This window comes from Cimex lectularius, unplaced genomic scaffold (genome assembly GCF_000648675.2).
Source record: "Cimex lectularius strain Harlan isolate CLEC.00 unplaced genomic scaffold, Clec_2.1 scaffold305, whole genome shotgun sequence".
NCBI classification, from domain to species: Eukaryota; Metazoa; Arthropoda; class Insecta; order Hemiptera; family Cimicidae; genus Cimex; species Cimex lectularius.
The window spans coordinates 325,649-346,782 of NW_019392834.1; the positions used below are offsets into that span (position 1 = coordinate 325,649).

General features: G+C 31.6%; 2 protein-coding genes across 4 annotated transcripts; both read left to right on the top strand.

Annotated features, from left to right (window-relative positions):
• The first annotated feature begins 125 nt into the window (after positions 1 to 125).
• On the top strand, positions 126 to 20,379 carry LOC106674407. Of its 2 annotated transcripts, none has more exons than XM_014407084.2 (3): positions 126 to 1,261; positions 20,074 to 20,148; positions 20,217 to 20,379. In XM_014407084.2, the coding sequence occupies exons 1-3, from the start codon at positions 546 to 548 to the stop codon at positions 20,299 to 20,301; spliced, it is 876 nt and encodes a 291-aa protein (XP_014262570.1). In that variant the 5' UTR covers positions 126 to 545; the 3' UTR covers positions 20,302 to 20,379. The 2 variants fall into 2 exon arrangements, with proteins under 2 accessions (XP_014262570.1, XP_014262569.1); XM_014407083.1 differs by lacking the exon at positions 126 to 1,261 and adding an exon at positions 17,620 to 19,756.
• Positions 6,606 to 11,760, top strand: LOC106674406. Of its 2 annotated transcripts, none has more exons than XM_014407081.2 (2): positions 6,606 to 8,336; positions 8,394 to 11,760. In XM_014407081.2, exons 1-2 carry the CDS (start codon positions 6,687 to 6,689, stop codon positions 11,661 to 11,663), a joined length of 4,920 nt encoding a protein of 1,639 aa, XP_014262567.1. In that variant the 5' UTR covers positions 6,606 to 6,686; the 3' UTR covers positions 11,664 to 11,760. The 2 variants fall into 2 exon arrangements, with proteins under 2 accessions (XP_014262567.1, XP_014262568.1); XM_014407082.2 differs by lacking the exon at positions 8,394 to 11,760 and having other exon boundaries at positions 6,606 to 8,025; positions 8,082 to 8,347.
• Positions 20,380 to 21,134: the final 755 nt, after the last annotated feature.

Genomic DNA, 21,134 nt, shown 5'->3' on the forward strand with positions numbered 1-21,134 from the left:
TAAAAAAAAGAGAAAATTGTGAACAATTATTTGAAAAAAGAGAAAATTGTGAACAATTATTTGAAAAAAGAGAAAATTGTGAACAATTTAAAAAAAGAGAAAATTGTCAACAATTATTTGAAAAAAGAGAAAATTGTGAACAATTAAAAAAAAGAGAATATTGTGAACAATTAAAACAAAGAGAAAATTGTGAACAACTAAAACAAAGAGAATATTGGGAACAATTAAAACAAAGAGAAAATTGTGAACAACTAAAACAAAGAGAATATTGTGAACAATTAAAACTAAGGGAAAATTGTGAACAACTAAAAAAAAGAGAATATTGTGAACAACTAAAAAAAAGAGAATATTGTGAACAATTAACACAAAGAGAAAATTGTGAACAACTAAAAAAAAGAGAATATTGTGAACAATTAAAACAAAGAGAAAATTGTGAAAGACTTGTGCGTGGTTTAAAACGTGTACAAAATAATAATTGTGAAAACACAGGCCTACAGATTTCTAAAATAAAGGTTCATTGTAACAATAGAGTAGACAGAAATAATATGCTCAACCAAAAACCAGAATTTCATCCTGAACAACAACCACAAGTTTGCAGCAAAGATATTGAAACATTTGAAAAATGTCCTCCCTCACATGAACAACCACCCATTTACTATAGTATACAAAATAAAGGTTGGAGTAGAGCAAATCCCCCAAAATGGAAAGCAATAGATGATGTTATTGCGAGAAAAAGTATAACTTCTGAAAGTGAATCATCAGCCTGTAATGGAAATCGACTAAGACAACACCGGCCCAGTTCATGTGATCCAGTGGAATCTTATTCTTACCAGAGGAACAATATATCTGAGGATTTCACTGATTCTAATTACAACAATTGCAATGTCAACTCAACAAATATGAATTCTGAAGGTCATAAAGCATCGTCAATCTCAGACATATCTGATACATTCTTACGTGCCAAGTTCCGTGAAAGAAATCTTAGTAATTCACCTCAATATTCAAGAAGGAGAATGTATATGACCTCAAGACAATGGGCAATGCAGCCATCAAGGAAAATCAGGGATAAAAGAGTAAACCCAGTGCTCATTGAATTATCAAACAAAAATCTTCAACAACATGAAAAAGTTGACCCTAATTCTCCTAGTGCATTTACACCCAATCAGGGTAAGGAAGAAATACTTTTTCAGAGAACTCTTTCTACTATCACTGAAGTTGATAATGAAAATATAGGACCCAGTCTAAGTGAACAACCAAAAAGGTATTTAAACTTTTTTTTATTATTTAAGTTTTTTAATTAATTCCACCTACTACTTTAGCTAAGAAAACATTTACCTTGTCATCATAATAAATAATAGGAAGGCGTAAATCTTTGAATAGGTATTTAATTAATTCTTCTAATTAAATCTATCTTTGGTTCTCATTGGAATTATAAAATAATATGATTATTTTATAATTATTTATATCATAAATTATTGTTCGTTGGGACAAGAAATAACAATCAACCAAGTATAAGTTAACCTAAAAATTATCGGTACATAAAACTTATAAATGTTGTTTTCTCATAAATCACTTAACTAGGTAAAATAAATAAATTTTATGTACAAATACGTACATGTAATAAACAAAATAAATATTATAATAATATTCATTTTATTTATTACATGTATTATTTTAAGCAATCCTCAATTAAATATAAATATTTGATTGATTTGATCGAGCATTTCTATTGGATTCTATAGTTTATATGTATATACATATATGACATGTCACGTATAGAAATGCAATATGCTCACAAGGTATGCAGATGTAAAACAAACACTTCAAGGCACCTCTAATTGTCAATATAGCTCAACAAAATCAATTTTGAACATAAATAACATTATTTTTTGTATGAATTAATCTGTCGAACTAGTGTTTGAGATGAAATTATTATTGTTATTCAGCTATATTATATGTTCCTTTGTCAACGCATATAATTAATATAAACTTCTCCTTATTCAATGGACCACAATATAACCACCTTAATAATAGCCAAAATGTTTTTCAAAAAACATATGTCTTTACCATATGTCTGGTCAAGTTAGGTAAGACAAGTTCAAAACACAACCAATGGCGCGTTTCAAGCATACTTTCTCTTTGAAGAAGCATGTGTTAGCATAAAATGAGCAAGGATGGTCTACAGAATGGCAATAAGACTTTGAAAGAGCATTTTAATTCAACAACAGGAGAATTCTTCTATGAAGAATTGCCGGATATTGTATTGAATTTTTTGAAGGGTAAAACAAATTGTAGCATAAATAAATTGGGTGATAGTGAACTTTTAAATAAAGGACCGAAAGTGAAGCTCCCAGAAAGTAAAAGTTTTGAATTCAAGTCCAAACCACCATGGTATAAACGAGAAGGGCCCAGACTTGTAAAGCCGAAGAAAAGAACGAACTTATCACCTGTGCTAAAAAGTCAGATTTCAAATGCAGTAGCCGAGATTTTGAAAAGAACAGAAAAAAATCAAATAAAAAGAACTGGAAACAATTTAAGCAACAATGTTTCTGTCACTGGTTTAATAACTAGAAGAAAGCAATCTCCAGTATTGCCTTTTGTAAAACATAACACATCTTTTAACACTCTCCCATACTTACTTAAAAAAAGTGAGAGTATCAATGAAAAATCACTAGAACTTTCTGAAAAAAACATTGAGCAAACAGAAACTAATTCAGATACTATTTCAGAACATTGGTCAAGTTTGACAGTTGAAAATGACAACATATATTTTACACCTTGCATAGGAACTGGAATAATTGACAAAGAATTACAGAGTAGTGTATTAGCAAAGATTTCTTTGGATTCATTTCTAGAAGTAGCAAAAGCATTACAGTGTCCTTCAGAATTGAAAACGTCCATCATTCAAAACTCCACATCCTACTTTGAAAGATATTTAAACAAAAAGCATGGGATATATTTTGTCGATACCGAACAGGACTCAAAAAATCTTGAATTTGACAATATTGCTGACACAGATCAACAATATTCAGGTACAAATGATGTTGATCAACAATCAATTACACAAGAAACTAATTTGTTGAATATATGTATTAAATCAATTGAGGACCATAGTAACATAGCATGTTTTAATCTTTTTACTAACTCAAATGAAACCGTTGAAGACAGTATAGAAAAACAAAGTGAAATAAGTTCTGCTGAAATAAAAGAAGCTAATAATCAAACCTCTTGTGAAGAAACTTCGTTGAGTGCAATTACCAATTCTCTAACAACTGATAAAGAAAATTTGTCTGAAGGTAAGTCAAGAAAGAAGAAAATAACTATCTCTTTATCATACAAGCAACTCGTTAAGTTAGTTAAATCATTAGAAACTGCACCTTTAGATCAAGGTAATGCTGTTACTGTTAATTTGGGAAATGCAAACCCAAAACATGTTTTAGAACTTAAAGTTCATAATACAGGCCAGTCAACAAGTGATTCTTCCAAAGTTACTAAAAAAAGGCTCGAACAATCAAAAAATGTTATTAAGGAAATAAACAAACTACAAGAAATAATAGCTGATCTTCAAAGAAACGTACTTGATACTGTTACTAAAACACCTGCCAATGAACAACCTAATATTCCAAGAGAAATTGCACCTAAAAAAAGTATTGTAATTGTTGACTCTGAACAGGTTGTCCCTAAGCCTTTATTCACACAGAAAACATTTGAAAATAATAAAATCCTTACTAATGCCGAGCCTAAATATTCACAGCCATACCTTGAAAGATCATCATCTACACTAAAACTTTTAAACAAATCAAATGAACAAAAGTGGCCTCCTTTATTATTTCCTACAAATAAAAAGCAGACAAAAGTGATACAGAAAGACCAGGATTCAAGCCTTGAGAGGAAAAATTATCTAACTAGAAGAGAAAAAGAATTTAATACATCCACAAGTTTAAATACAAAGCCAAACATAGTTAGAAATGCAGGAATCAAGTTCAAAAATTCAATTTTAAATGGTTTAAAATTAAATGATAGGAAAATCAATAACAGATTAGCTAAAAAACAACCATTTAAGTTAAATTGTCAGCAAACAGTGAAAACAATTGAAAATAAATTTGTGCGACCTAACACAGTACGAAGAATACCCGAAGAAACTGCAAGCTTTGTGGCAGAGAAAACAAAGAGGCCTTACAATTATAGAAAAACTATTGCAGGTAAATCAACAAAATATCCAATTCAGCCTTTACTTACTCTTCAAAAAAGTCTCAAGTCTAATTTGGTAAAAATAAATGAATTAAACAAAAAATTATATGATAAAAAATCCATCAGTTGTGAAAGTGTTCCTATTTCAACAAATAATCCATTATACCAAGATTTAAATGAATATTTTAAAAACAGATATAAAGCAAAGCAAAAAACAGAAATAATTAAAAAAGAAACAAATCTTACAAAGTTCAATAACAAACTCTCACAAAATATTAAAGAAGAAACAGACACCAGAAATGCTTATGTTAATTCGCGTGAAGCAACAACTTTAAAACCTATATCCACAAAGAAAGTTATCTTAGAAACATTTGGTGGACAATTTACCCCTGTTAACAATTTTGTACAAAATGAAGACGAAAGTAAAAAAATATTATCAGAATTACTTAACAACCATTTGTTAAATTTAAATGGTATATCAAAGTTAAATCTTTCAAGGCAGTTGTCCAAGAGTGATTCTCATATAGGTAAAGATCAAATATCACCTGTTGTCCTTCATCAAAATAAAGGAGTACTAACTAAAATTTTTTCAGAACACAAATTAAATTTTAACAAACCAATTCAATGCTTTCACCACGTTAATTTCAAACATACTGATAAACAAACTTCTGAATGTTTGAATGAAATTGGCCCACAAAATAAATCAATTCAGTGTATGAGAAGCCTAGAATATGTAGTTTCACAAGCAACTATTCCTTCCGCAAAATCTAAAATTCAGACAACTCAAAATTCCGGAAAAAGTAATCACAGTTTGAAAGCTGTCCCAAGTCGACCCGTATCACAAAAAAGTCATCAAAACTTTAATAATAGTCAACGATCTCAGCCACTCTCTAAAGCAAAACTGGTATCTCAGATTACTTCCAAACAAACTGTACCAAAATCTCAACAACAGTCGAATACAGACATTGCCGGAAAAAAATTAAAAGTAACCCAATTAACTGTAAAATCAAGACCTTATAAAACAAATGAACGTGGATTATCAAAGCCAATTTCAAGAACCAAATCAACCCCTTTTGAAAACTCTACATACAATTTAATCTCTACTTTACCAAAGTATTCACGTTGTATATCTAGTACTCAGAAAACAAATACAAAAGTTAATTCTCTGGGAAAATTTCCTAATCGAACTAATATAAGAACTAATCCTCATAAATTTCCCCCGCAGAGAACATATCCAACTGGTACATTTAAACCAACCAGACACACAAATTCTAAGAAAAGAAAAATTCCACATACAGTGTCTAAAGCAACATCAGTTTCACATTCAAGGACATTACTAGCTTCTTCAAATACTCGAGACAACAAACAAAAATCCCATTCCACTATTTCATCTAAGACTCACCCTAGAAGCATTTCATTAGTAAATGTAGAGAACAAAAATCCATTTGTTTGTGAGTTTGGTGATACATGTAATGTAATAAAAAAAGGTTTAGTAACCCAGCCAGAAGACATAGAACAAAATAATAACAACAGCAAATTCAAAAATCCGAACTGTCTTTGCATTACAGAAGAACAGTATAGTCAACTATACAGTGCTGTTGCTGATAAAAAAAATACGAGTTTGAAATGTACTTGTCATTCAAACTTCATTAACAATCTACATGAACAACATACTGGTGCAGATCAGCAAAGTACTTCTACAGTTCTACCCAACAAACATGAACTTTGTCACTGCTTATCAGAAAAAAACAATAAAATAAACATTAGGCTCACAGAAAACCAAATGTGCTCTCGAGGGTCAAGACAAGGTGGATCACCTTGTCAAACTCCATGTTCCATACCTAAGCATTGTGCTAAGTGTCAGAATCTCATCCAACCCACATGCTCAGGATCTCCTCCAAAATTGTGTCGCAAATGTAAAAAACCATTAAATCCATTGTGCCCCTCGTTCTTACCAGAACCTTCTCCTTGCCTTAAACATGTGAGCACAGTTGTACCTAAAAGTCTCAAATGTGCAAGATGTCAAGCACCAATTACACGTGTTGAGAACTATGCACAACATGTAACTCCACATCAAATATTGGGCCCAGTTTATGGAAAACCAGTAGAAGCAGAGGAATCGACTATAAAGCAAGATGAGTGTGTTTGTCAATTGCCAAATAAAAAGGATAAGCCCACCTGCTCATGTCGGAGTAACACACATATTGTCTATCCACTTTTCATTAAATCCAAACAAGAGTCTGACATAGATAATAAACGTATGCAATCCAACCCGAATGAATATAAACGAGGAAATAATTCATACAATGAACATGGGAGAATACCAAAACAATTAGATTTATATAATTCCTCTCAATTGCCTTCAATTATCACCTGCCCAAGTGCACCTCCGAAAGATTTATTCGAATATCCTTCAAGTATCCAAGACGCAAGACTTTAAAAAATAAAGAAAATAATAAAAAGGCTAATTATAAGTTGTTATTTAAGAAGTAAAAATGGAACATTATTGTCAAGACAAGAAAGTGCCATGTAATCCATTTGACCCAACTAGAGTAGCTCCATTCAAAGAACTTGCAAGAAAGTCTAACGCATTAGGAGTACCACCTGAACAACTAAAAACAAAATTTTCACTTCCAAAAAAACAAAGTACACTGGAACGTAAACCGTCAGAACAAATTGAAGCCAAATATTCTCAAGGGTGTCAAACGATTGAACAACAAAATGCTTTCTACTTTACACAATATGTTGCAAATGATATTTGTAGAAAAGATAAAGAATGTGCAATTTATTCCTTTATGGAATATGTATTAAATGCTACCTTCCATCCAAAGACTCCAGTTGTGCCAAAAGGTAAACCCAAGAGAAAAAAATGTGACCATATAAATGAAAGCGAAACTTGCAAGACATGTGAAAAAGTTGTAGATTCAATTGTTCAAACCATATTCAAAGATCAATTCGGTGTTCCAAAAATCTACCCTTTGGCTGAAATGGAACAATCTAAACATGTAATCCACCAACCTGTAAGCAATAAATGTGTACAAATAGGTGATAGAAGGCCTTTAAAATCAGCCATGAATAGGAAACTTCATTCTTATGCCAATAATTTTCCACCAGCACACTCAGAACAGCGGACTAATTTGTACAATGTGCCAAAGACAGAATTAGAACATCAAGAAAACCTTCTAGATTATATATCTAAAACAATAAATGGGCTTACAACTGATCATGATAAAGAAAAGAAAACACTTGATGAACTAAAAGAAGAAAATTTGAAATTTATGTACAATATGAAAGTTAATGATGAATTGGAGCAAAAGATGAAATGTAGATCTGAACAAAGCCGAAGTTATATTTCTCAAGCTGGTTCAAAAGAGACATTTTTGACCTGTTATTCTTGCATTCCTGATTCCCCTTTTACTAATCAAGAATTTAATCCACCTTCTACATTTTCAAATTATCAAAACAAAATACAAAATACCATGTATCAATCAACATTGTGTAACGAATGTAATTGGAAACTTCATAATTACATTGGAAATCAATCAAAAAAACATTACAACAGAGGTTCTGAGTATTATGATGAACACAATGGCTTACGGTCAGCATATAACACCAATGAAGAACCAAAAACCAGAAGGATTTGTAGTCATAAATCCTTTGGCCAACATTGTAGTAAACACAGCAATTGTACAAACTATGAACTAAACACTAACAGAATGTCAGGAAAAAAAACTGGTGAACAACCTATGAATTCTCATGACTTTACTGTACTATTTAGAAACCATATTGATTATTTTCCACAGGCTAAAAAGCAGGTTGACTACAGCAAAGAAGGTATGAAATATTCAGAATCAGAGTCAAATTTTAGTCCTAATCGTTATTCTTCGCAGGATCATCCTTTGATTCATCATGACGTAAGGTCAAATACTGGATTGCCAAATGATTTTACTTTCAAGAACCGTGTTAATAACATTCCATTGCTCTTGAAAAATATTATTGGTGCCCCAAGGAAACTTGGAGAACTTAAAAGCACTTGCACACAAACAAACGAGCAGAAAAAATATGATAATAATGAACAAGTGAATATTCCTGTGAATAACGAAAATAACTTGCGAGCATCACTTGAAAACATTGTTAACCATTTGGTAAGTGACAAAAATTTAGAGGAACTGTTCAAGGAAAGATTAACTGTATATTTTAAGGATTTAATAAAAATTCGTTTGAATGAGAATGAGCCATCTTTAACAAGTCAACGTATTGATGAAACACCTGTTTTGACAGTAAATCCATTGCAAGAAAATATTCATGTTAATTCTGAACCCAGGAGGTATTCTAATGATTCTAATTTCGAACATAAATCTATAAAAGCAGATCAATGTACCCAAAGTGAAAAACGTGATTCCATAATTGTTTTAGATTTCAACGATGATTTTCGAATCAAATCCCCAATCATGGGATGTTGTAATGTTTCGGCACAAAATGAATACTTAGAAAGTAGTGCTGGCTTACAGAAGAATTTTCACTTTTCTACTGGCAAAACAAAGGGTACTTCTAAAAGTAAAGGTTTCAGCAAACATAACATTATAAAAAGCAAGTATAATCATGAGAAAATGAGGCTTCCAGACGAGGTCCAAAATATAATACGCAAAAAAACAAAAATCACTCCAATACGAGAAACAGCAATTTACACAGAACAAACAGAACTGGACATAAATATAAGAGACCCTATGAAATATTTAAAATCATTACAAAAACAAAATGAAAATAAAGATGAAATTATTCAACAAAAGCATAAACCAGTTGATGCAATACCTACAGGAAATACAACAAATTTACTAACATTTTATGAAAAAAAAATTAACAAACAAAGTAATGTTGAAAGCCAAGCTGAAAATCAGTCAAAAGAAGAAATCCACAATGAATTAGATAATCATACAAGTGTACCTAGGGAGGAATTATTGACTTTTTTAGACATATTCCAATCATTTACCAAACTAGTACCAAATCATAATATCTTAAGTAATAATAAAACTCTATTCCAAATAAATATAATAGCAGATAAAGCTGAACAGTTACTTCAACGTATATTTGAAGCTTCCATGAGACTTAAACCTTCCTCAATTCATTACAATAATGAATTAAAAGAGAAAGAAGACAGCGAAGAATCAACAGTTCAAACAGATTTTAAGAGCATAACACACAAAAAAAGTAATATTCCTTTTGCAGAAAATCTTCTTCCAGAGCAACCTACTTCACCATTATCAACACCAACACCATTTTCACCACAAACACTTCCCACAAAATCAATGCTACCTGCACGATGTTTTCTTTTTTCGAAATCAGAGCCATCTTTAAAGAAAAAAAATTCATTAGCTGTTTTGGTAGATAGTACAGAACACAAACTAAAATCTACTGAAATTTCTCCAACTTACACAAAACTTGCTGAACTGAAAAAGGCAGGAAATGTTTCAAAATCAAAGAAGAAATTCATACCAATTTCTGTCAGGGAGAATAAACCTTTGATGCTAATCCACAAACTTCAACAGAAAAACATTATGGCTAGAACAGATTTATTATCGTTGACGACATTAAAAAATAAAAAATATAGACACTATTTGAAAAAAGTGTTAACTGATAAAGTCAATAAAGATTCCCAACGGAAAGGAAATCAAGCACTTCTTATTCAAGTAAAGAAGGCACATAAACATTTTAAGAAAATGTTTAATAAGTATTTAAACTTAATAAATGAGAGTGACAGTAAAAGTACCCAAATAAACTCTGATGACTCTCGAAACAATCTGAGAGCATTGAAAAGTGGTGACAATGAGTTTAGAGATGTTTTTCCATCAAAAATGAACGGAGCTTCATCAAGAATAAGACTCCCTCCTTTAATCACTTTACCTTTTTCCTCATCAAAATATCAAAAGTTAGAATATTTTACATGTGAAAATGATTGTAAAGCAGCAGAAATAATGAACAAGCCTGAAGACTATTTAGGAGCAAAGGACTTATCAAACTCTAATATCAATATTAAAAATTACATTCTATGTGATATTCCTGAAGAAAAGAAATGTTTTGAAAACGATATTTTGCCAGATTTCTCTATGCTGAATTGTTTAAAAGGTAAAATAATTTTTTCCCAAGAATCTAAATCAAAAGGGAAAATTGAGGAGTGGGTTTCAAATAATATAAATATAAATTCTAACTATGAAATTGAAAGTGTAGTGAGTGATGATTCATTGATAAGCCAAGAAGAACTAAGTGAAAGCAAATTCTTCTCAATACCATCTTTCAGGACTGATTCTAACAACGCTTATGTATTTTATACATGTTCTGAAGATGAATCAACTAGGAGCCCATCAGTTAATTTTTTTGAACAGTTGAAATCACAAAAAGAACATGAACTGTTAAAACGAAAAATAAACTTTACAATTTTGCCAGATCATAAAAAGGAAACAAGTAATGAATCAGATTCCTCAAGGTCTTACAAATCCCGTGAATTTTATTTGCAGAATACTACTCAAATAACTCATAAATTATGCGATTATCGCCATGCCGAAGAAAAAAATATAATAAAACAGAAAAAAAATGATTTTAACAAAAAATTCCAGAATTCTAGTAAAACTCCACCAAGAAACTCTATAATAAAATATGAATGGGAGGAATCAAGTATGGAAATGGTTAAAAAAACACCTTCTTATAAAAGGAAATGCAATATGAACTCAGATTGTACAACCTTTATGAACAAGAACTCAAGCAAATTTAGGTCATCTAATAAATTGAGAGATGAGTTTTATTTGAAGGTCTGCTCAAATCAAGATAAGTCAACTATGATGGATACAAAAATTCATTTTGTTTCAAAAAACTCTAATAAGCATCTTAGTAGAAATGGTAATTATTTTGAGCCAACTTTTAAAACTCTTTCAAAGATTGCAAACACAAAATCACACAAACTAAGCCCAACACAGAAACTGAGGAAAACGTTTCATTCAAAAGTTTATTCTGACAAAAAAAACACTAAAATAGATAAAATGCTTGTTTTCAAAGACCATCTTGAGCAACGGGGAAAAACTATAAATGCTGAGTCAAAGATAAAAGATGTGAGTAGTAAATCTCTTCTTGATGATATAGATGAGTGCAATGAACAGCATTTTTCTCCTAACACTTTCAAAGATTATTTCAAAGGCAGGATAGAAAATAATTCAGGTGTAAATTCACATTGTGTTCAAAATAATAATAATTATACCCAAGAAAACAAACCTGCAGAATCAACCATTGAAGAAAAAGTGCATCGAAACAGAGTTGAACTTTTTAAAAACAGAGTAGTAATTTTGAAAGAAGTATTGGACAAATTGGATGATGCGGTGTTTGTATACAGAAAAATTGATACGATTCTAAAAGAATTTTCATGTAAAATGTCACAACCTTTAGCCAGCAGCCTTGGTAATTCAGAAAAAAAGCATATACAATGAAACATGTTTTGATCTGCTAAACAATAAATATGGGCTTACAATTTAAGACATGTATACATCTATACACCTACAAATAGTAAATCCTTAAACCTAATAATTCTTGCAGCAAATTTTTTTAAACCATGCTGTTTATTAAAGTAATGTTAGATCAGAAAGTATGCCTCAACGCAATTTTATAAATGTAATGTTTTTTAATGTCAAAAGCCATATTTATCTTGTTCTTACAACTTGTGTCAGCTTAATGTTCAGACTTTAAAAGAAAAATTATTTTAAAATTCAGTGATAAATCAATAAATCATATATTTTAAGATTTTCTAGCTTTTCATTAAAAATTAGCTAAGAATAAATTAATTCTTACTAATATGATAATAATAATAATGAACGCATTTATTGTCACATGCATTATAAAAACATACATTTATTTTTTATTTTTTAATATGCTAGATAGGGAAGGCCTATTTAGGCAAATTAATTTTTTTTTAAAACTCTAGCAAGCACTTTATAACAACCCCAAAATTAAAACAAAGAGCAAAAATTTACGCCACAAAATAGAACAAAAAAAATTCGCACCACTACTCTCGAAAACACTAAGGCTTTTCAAATTGTTGGGACATTGCTTATTACCACAAAAAATCTTCAAAAATTAAAACCAGCTTAAGCTCATTTTGCATCAACAACACTTTGAAACTGTGCTACAAAATAAACTATTTTGCAAAAGGGATTCTTTTAACATCAATTGTCTGATCTCTTATCTTTCACCTTTGCACCAATTTTTCTTGTAGTACTAAATCAAAAATTACAAACAATTATCCATCAAGAGGTTTTTTTAATAGTAGAAACATCAAGGTGTATTGCTTGACTCTCAGACTATCCAATTTTAAAAACCAATCAACCATTTTTGGGATAACTGAGTAATCAACATGAAATCAAAGCAATGGAACATGTCTTGACACAGCAACATGAAGCACTGGTTGAAAAAAGCAAAAAGCAGAAAAAATCCCCAATTCTTGCTGTTAAAATAATCTGGACTAACACTTTGCCCAAAACACCTGCTTAACAGTATGCTCTCGATGGATGTTGTTTCTGTGTTAAAGAAAAAAAAAAAGGCTAAGGTTAAAATGAATCAGCCTCTTTATGACCCTACACAACTCGACTGATATTGGTTAATGTGCAATTTCAATTAATATCTAGATCCCTTTGTTATGTTTAAGGTGTTTTATCAGATCCCAAAATGTGTTAATGGATTTAGATCTGGACTTTTCCTCTCTGAGTAATAGGAATCTCAGCCTGCATAGACCTTTGCACCAATTGAGGACATGTGCTGTTTCTTTTTTTCCCCTAGCAACATATCCATCGCTTGTTTCTGCTGCTCCAAGTTTATACATATGCCAACAGAGTGTGAAGTCCTAAGCATTCTAGTAGTAACATGTCCTAAGTTCTGTAGTTTTGCTGTTAGTTTCTGTGATGGTTGTTTTAAAAACTTTTTCACTTTAGGCCTAGATGCAACCCCAAAGAGCTCTGGACTTTACTGCCAATAGACTTTAGGCCTGGCTGACTCAATAGATGACTATTATTTTGTTGATAACGACTTATATGAATTCATGTCCTTGGTTTATTTCCAGATTCCAGCTCGTGAACCATACTCAGTCTTAGAGACATCTGTATACCAGATCTAATCGGTATAAAGTGGGATCCCTCCCTCTGTCTGTCCCCATAAGATATTTTAATTTAAAATTTCTTGTCAAATCTGAATTTTGGGATTATGGCATCAATAGGCATCTTCAGAACCATGGCTAAATTGTGGCTCTACACTGTCCTTAATGAAGATGTGTTGTGGTAGTTCTAGTCCTAACACGTCCAATGTTAAATAATTCTGTCATCACTTTCTGTGATGGTCCTTTAATGAACTTTTTCGCTCTGCCCTGGAATCCCATTGAACCGAAAACATATTCTTAACCCATTGTCTGCAATCAGACATGCACTAAGGCGAGATCTGAGAATCTGCATTTAAATCTCAGATACAAAGAATAGAAACAATTTAAAACAGGCTGGTAAGTTTATAAACATTGGAGACCCATGGAGATTCATAGCATATTGTTTTCATGTCAACTATTGAGCAAAACAGTTTTTTAAAAAGGTTCTAAATTATAAATGTAGAAAACCTTTTAGTACGATGTTTTTTTTTTGTTTGTTTTTTTAATTTATTTATTAAAACTGGATTTCAAATGTACAATGTTTAAATGTAGTTGTATATTTTTTGTGATCATTACTTTATTCTTTCAATCTACTCCATTGTTAAAGTGAAATATCAATATGTCATTTTTTTGTGAATTTAAGGCATACAATCACAACAATCACATTCTCCTTTGTTAACAATTTTAGCACATGAGTCGCAAAGTAGCTCATTACTTGTTGGCTGACTTGGGTTGACCTGCATTTTTGATGCGTATGTTGAAGATAATTCTAAAGCGCAGGAGTCACAAAGAATGTTGTCATTGCTATATAATAGTTCACTCATTTGTAGTTTTCTGCACGATTCACATAGCAGTTCGTTATCTGAAGTTAATACTCCCTCTGTATGAGGTAGCGATTCACATGTCTGAAGTTCGCTGGCCTTCATTGACCCATAAGTAGAAAGGGGAACATTTGAACTGCTTATGTTTGTCATTGTAAATTTGTCAGTCCATTGCGGCATTGGTGGGTTGTCTTGTGGATAAAGAACATCTCTTGTTGGAAAGTAATTAACATAATTGTACATATTATCACTTGTAAATGGAGTTTTATCATCATACATGGTAAGATATATGTTTAAATTAGCTCTTCTAGCACTGTTTCCTTTTAGAAGAACTTCTTCTGGTGTCATAGACCAAATTCTGCCCGTTTGCTTTCCCTTACAGCAGCATTCACACATTGTAATTGTTTGTATAAATTACAATTATAATAATTTTTAAAATTTGATAAACAACAATTTTATAACTATCAAAACAAGATTACTACAAATTTTGCTTTATTTTGTTTTTAAACATATGTATGAAAATAATATCTTTAATCAAACACTTAAACTCTTTAAATAATTTTTAAGGATTTTGAAAAAAAAAAATAAGCCTAAGTCATTAATTGGGTGATGGGTTAAAACCTGCATTGATTCTATGAGGTGATGAGAGAATGATGATTTAGGAGAGGCAAGGAAATTGACAGAAGCTGCTCTCACTTCCCCAAACTCAAAACAATTTCACTCTCCTATTCTTTGTTTGTCAAAATTTATTTATCAATCCAGTAAGGAACTCAGAGCTTTCTGATGTTAGATGGGGAATATTTCGAAATTCGTATAACAATATTCTTATCCAGAGGATAGGATATATCTTTTCTTTCTCCAATGTGTAGCAAGCGCTGAGTTTATAATTTTAGAGCTATAAATAAATGCGATGAAATAATTTGCCCAAGAAATAAAACATTAATATGTTCTGTCTTGCACTCTGCCTTGTCACAAATATTCGTGGCATTAAAATATCTTTCTCATAGAAATATTGAGGTTGTTTTCTTATGGATTCCTGGTAACAGAGGCATTGCTGGAAATGAAATTGCAGAGAAGCAGCTAGTAAGAGAAGTTCCAGGTGACAACTATATTTCACATAAAAAAATCAGAAATTTGGTCTTAATGGGAAAAAGACTAGCATGATGTTGGTGAAAATAAATTTACGGAAATAAAACTAATGGTTAAACCTTGGCATAGTTCTTATTAGGATTAATCTAGAGGAGGAAGTGATGCAAGATTTAGAATTGGCCGTCATACTAAGGGTCATCTAATGGCTAGAGAACCACCCCCAATCTTTCTTGTAATGATTATTAGAACAAAACACAATCTGTCCAATCTATTCAGCCTGCAGACATATCTCTCATCCGCAAACCCTCTATGACATACTAAGAGATTATCCAGATTTCATAGACCTACTTTCAATTTCTTATGGCTGCTAATTTAATTAAAAAATTATAAATTAGTGTGGCCTTCACCATTTTTATAAGGAGGGGGGGTCTGATTCCATGGGGGTGGAGGCCAAAGGTTCTGGCGTGGCAAAGAGGTGTGCGCGTTACACATGGGTGAAAAAGAAAATCCCATTTCCCACAGCCCATGCGCATCCCTACAGGAGAGCTGAAATAACATTAATTCAGCTATAACACTACACTGTTTATAATGCTCGTCCCTCTGCACTGCAGCTGGCCCTCTGGACTTTCTCCTCTCTGGCTCTGGCCCCACCAGTTCTACCTGCATGGTGAGGAGACTGCATTAGTAAATGTTTTAAGGCAACTAAAAAAAATTAAAAAACCATGTGTAAGTTTTATTCTCAAACTATACATCAAATTTCAAACACATGATCCTACGTTAGTTGTAAAGAATTGTTTATGTTTTAAATCTTATATTAAATTTTCTCAAACAAAAATGGCTGTGGAAATGAAAAAGACATACAAAGGATACAGCGGAAAAGTTTTTTTGCCTCCTGATCAGATAAATTACATTGCTAAATATTACAGAGGACTTAATCTCAATTTGCGTTTGTCCCTGATTGAGGATGATCCAGTCAAAGCACAAATATGCTCAACTTGTGATTGTTGTAAACAGCTACAAAGCAAGCAGCAAGAGCTCCATTCACAAGTGAGACAGCAACGTCCACGATTAATTCCAAACATCCAGTGGGGAATAACTCCACAAGAAATGATGCTGCTGGATACTGTAAAGCAGGTTACTCAAGGTCCAGCGCCTTTAGCTGTGGGTGAATGCCCAACTTGTTCCACTGCAACTAGTTCTCAGTCTTATTTGATATCAAAGACAAACAAATAGAACATAAAATAAAGTATAATGTGACAATTCATAACACAGAAAAATCTTAAGAAAAATATTGACCTAATTATTTAAATTTAATGTCAGATTGGAAACAATATTAAAATTGTGTATACACATTTTGTTTCTTTCATTTTTGTTTTCTTAAAGCTAAAAAACAAAATTCACACATATGTAACTATTTAAAAAATGGCACATGTTTTAATTCAAGAAATCAAGTAGAAATATAAAAACATTTACTTACACAAGGAGAAACAAGCTCTTACTTCGGACATGGATTTTTGATCTAGAACACTCTCCTTCGACTGAAATGGACTCACAGTTGTGAAGCGGAAGTACAAATTAATTCCAGGAACTAAATTGTAATTATTGTGTGGTTTTTGAGAAAACGTTGCATCTATGAACATTAAAAAGGTTCAGGACCTACCCAAGAAACTGGTAATAAGAGGTACACTAATACCAACATCAATTTTCATTCTTTTCGTCATACTCCTTTAAAGAATCAGACAGCAGGATTTCAGAATGAAAAGAAATCGTCACAAAATGCGGCCGGGTGGAGATAATTGTTTTTATAATGTCTACACGTGTACTTGTACGGATACACAGGTAAATGCTAAAACATTTGAACCTCAACCTTGTTGCCCATGCCCCAAACCGCCTTGTCCTCAACCAGAAGAAATGGTTCTGACAACAGTGGATGTTGTTCCTTTGCTAACTCAACTGCTTGCATTTCATTTGAATTCTATCGCACAGAAGGGCCAAGACGTTAACAACTTTGCAGGACAGAAACTCTGCCAAATATGTTGCACTCCACTTGATAGAAGAGTCATTTGTGCTGAAAAATGTTGTGGATGTAATGACAATAAAGCATCCAAATGTTGTGGTTGTAGCCCAAAACAATCATAGAAGGTCAAATAAATTTATCATGTTGAAGTAACTACAAAAAATTCTTTTATTTTTAAATTTCTAGCATATTTCATAAATAATTGCATACATATATTTTACTACTTTATTTTTCCTTCTTAAAGTTGTCTTTCTAGTTTAAATACTTTTACAGCCACCATTATAAATCTTGATGTATAAAAACGACCCAAAAATCTCAAATACTGTCACGTAAGTCTGGTTTTCAATTTTTAAGGTAACTCAATTATGTTAAACAAATTTAGACATCTAAATTGAACTAATCAGATGATAATATTTTTTTGACATTTATTTATTTATTTTACAAAACAAACATCTTAAGAACTTTATTCCAAACAAACTACACACCAAAATAATGTACAACACAATTCAACAAGACAATTAACTTTGAAGAGGGAAAGGAAGAAGTTTAAAAGTTTCAAAAATATTTTTTAATGAAGAATCTTATGATAAAAAATTAAAAATTAAATTCCACAAATAATGTTAACATTATACTATAAATAGTAAGATGAGCTACTACAGAAATAACTGAAAAGACGCCTGACCAACAACAAACCATTTTTGTTCATGGATGACCATGATTTAATAGAGAAAAAATCAAATAAGCAAGCTTGCATGTATTTCTCATAATTCTTTGGATTAAGTGGACATTCAAAATTGCATACAAATATGAACATAATCATCTACGTTTTTTGAAAATGAAAAGAGCCTTAAAAGAAAATTAAGAGAAGAAACCGTAAAAACTTCAAAAGTAAAAGAAAGAAAACAGAAAAGAAATGAATTGTCCAGATTATGAAAATTTACGACTGGTTGACATAGCATGTGAATGTCACAATGAATTTGTTCAAAAAACAAAATACATTTCAAAAAAAAGATGCTCAACAGAAGAAACTTACGATGAGGAATCCATCTATTATGAAAGAGGAGGGTTAGTTGTTTGTAATGACTCAAGTGGTAGAATTTGTGTGGAGTATAAAAAAAAGACAGATGATGGTGATGATAATAAATCTCAACACGGGTCAAATAATTCACCAGAGATAGAACAAAATGATATCACAGAAAAAATTGAATCTTGTTTTCCGTATAAAATCAAAAGAAAAGGTGGCCAATGCTCAGCCGCTTTATATCCATATGAAATAATCAGAAAATTTCCATTTGATGATATTTGTAAGTGCAATGAGAATAAAATTTTATCTGAAGAAGTTAAGCCTGAAGAAGTTAAGCCTGAAAATTCTCCCGCATCACCTACCACAAATAAGCCAACAGAGAATGACAAAAATAAAAAGACATCTTCAAAAAGTGCCAGGTCAACAGATGGAACAAGCAAATCATCGTTAAAAAAAATGATACAAAAAAAGTTTGGTAAACGGATTATGAGTTTGAACAAAGATAAATCATCTGTCACATCTGAGGATATGTGTAATTGTTTTCCTGACTTAAACTGTCAATGCCCAAAAACAGGAGAGTATAAGGTATTGAAGAATGAATACGAAATACTAAGGGATCGTCCATTAAAAACAGAATATCTTGCCAAACCTTGTATGCAAACTTTTTTTAATCGATGCCAAGAGGAAAATGGCATACATTCATCATTAGATGATGCTATGAAAGAAAATGATGAACATCAAACCGTGTTTTTAGATTCCGGCACAAAGTGTTTCTATAATAACACACCTTGCTGCCCATGTCCAAAACGTGATCCTGATCCAGACCATCCAAGATATCTTTCAACAAAAGTAAATGTGACAGACCTTATGAAACAATTACTTACCTTTCATTTCAATAGAAGTTATATGAGTCAATATTACTCACGAGTACAAATGGATAATAGTGATGAACCTTGTGAAATCTGCCTAGACAAGATAATGCAAGCTGCTGGGTGTGTGGGCTCCTGCTGCAAATGTCCAAAACCAGTAGAGTTGAAATCTTGCAACTGCCCACAATCATCAGAATCTGAATCTGAATCTACTTCAGAGGATGATCAACATGAGTCTAGAACTGAACAATTGGAACAAAGTATTTCTCGTATGCAACAAAATAAAGAAGGAAAGCTTGAAAATAAAAACATATATCTTAATGAAAATTGTGGGCTGTTATTTCAAGAGTTGGCAAAGCAAACAAGTAGTCCAACTAGACAAAACAAATGTGATTGTTCCAAAATTAATTATAAAACTGATTATCAATGCTACAATGTAATGTGTACCAACACCCCTGGCTATAATGAGATAAATGTGTGTTCAACATGCAATTTCTGGAATGAAAATAACTTGAGCTCAGACGAACAAGAGATACAGGAGGGAACTCACTGGGATAAGCAAAAGAGAAAAATTACTAGGTACCGTATAATTAAACAACAGCAACTTATTTTATAATAGTTATGTAATTTATACAATAGATACACAAAAAGTTGAAGAGAAAAAATTAAAAATTAAACGAATTGCTCTTAATATAAACGCCTTTCTTGTTTTCTAGAGTGTAGCCTCTGCTAATGAAAATTATTTATAATACTTATTACATAATTAATTATTGATTATAGAAGTGCAGAGGGCTGGCGATATCATGGTCATCGCCACATAAATAACACATACAATATTAATCATTTTAAATGCAGCTACTTAATTTTTTCTTATTTTTGGAACATTATGATTTTAGAGCTGTTGAACCATTGACGGAGGAAATAGACACACGGTCAGATTGTGAAGCAGACCCATTTCGAAAGCGAAATATGTACATTGTCAAGTTACCAATCTTGAATATTGAATTGGATTTAGAATTCACAAATAATTTTTTTCCAGGTTCAAGGGATTCTTCAGCAAAATGAAACTGGATTGGCCCAAAAAGAAAAATACCTTAAAAAGCACAGAGCATAAAGAAAATTAACATTCAAAATGTCAAGTTCCTTCCACTCTTTAAGCTATAACTTGTCTTTACAAACAAAATACATTTTTCAGTTCACTAGTTCATTTATTTCCATCCTATATAGCCTTAGATGAATTATACTTTTCTCATAAAATTATTTATTTTTATTGAACTTTAGTTAGGACATTGATTTCTGTTTAAGAAGAAGAAAATAACTTTTATTCTAGGGCTTTGGGCCCCTTGAATAACAAAGAAGTACAAATTTTGCAAAATTCATGCAAAATGATAAGATATTAAAAATTTCAATTTTCATAAAAATTGTGAGATTTAAATGTAATAGTATAAAAATAAATTAAACATGCTAAATTAATAAGGAGAAAAAGTTAACATAAATGACCAAAGCATACCATGGTTAAATTGAAGGAGCAGGAGGTAATAAAACAAGATGGGACTTAAAGATGAAAAGGGTTGTGGCAAGGAGAATGGAATGAGGGGAAATATGTAGAGGTTGCAGAAACGGATAAGGAAGAAGCAGTGGAATTGTATGAGGAAGTAAGATCAGAAAGGCAGAATTAATGTAGCAAGAGTGTATAGAAGACTTAAATATTAAGAGATTATTAATATAGGAAGGGAAATGGGAAGAAACTTTTTGATAGAGGAAGGATCCAAGAAAGTATAGCCTGCAATTGGAGGGTGGTACAGCCATTTTCAAACCACAATACATATTAGACACATGAGATCTCTTTAGGTAATTATATGAACCGAGCAAAGCAGTTTATGATCCTCTTGAGTCTGTTAAAAAGCCTGCTGGTGAGTCCGCTGTAGACCAAATCGCATAATCAAAATGAGGAAAC

Excerpts from the sequence above, each read along its gene's own strand:
- LOC106674406 (XM_014407081.2), top strand. The coding sequence starts at position 6,687 with ATGGAACATTATTGTCAAGACAAGAAAGTGCCATGTAATCCATTTGAC. Across the intron at positions 8,337-8,393 it reads AAAACATTGTTAACCATTTG|GATTTAATAAAAATTCGTTT; the intron begins GTAAGTGACAAA and ends GTATATTTTAAG.
- LOC106674407 (XM_014407083.1), top strand. The coding sequence starts at position 18,198 with ATGAATTGTCCAGATTATGAAAATTTACGACTGGTTGACATAGCATGT. Across the intron at positions 19,757-20,073 it reads CAAAAGAGAAAAATTACTAG|AGCTGTTGAACCATTGACGG; the intron begins GTACCGTATAAT and ends TTATGATTTTAG. Across the intron at positions 20,149-20,216 it reads CCATTTCGAAAGCGAAATAT|GTTCAAGGGATTCTTCAGCA; the intron begins GTACATTGTCAA and ends ATTTTTTTCCAG.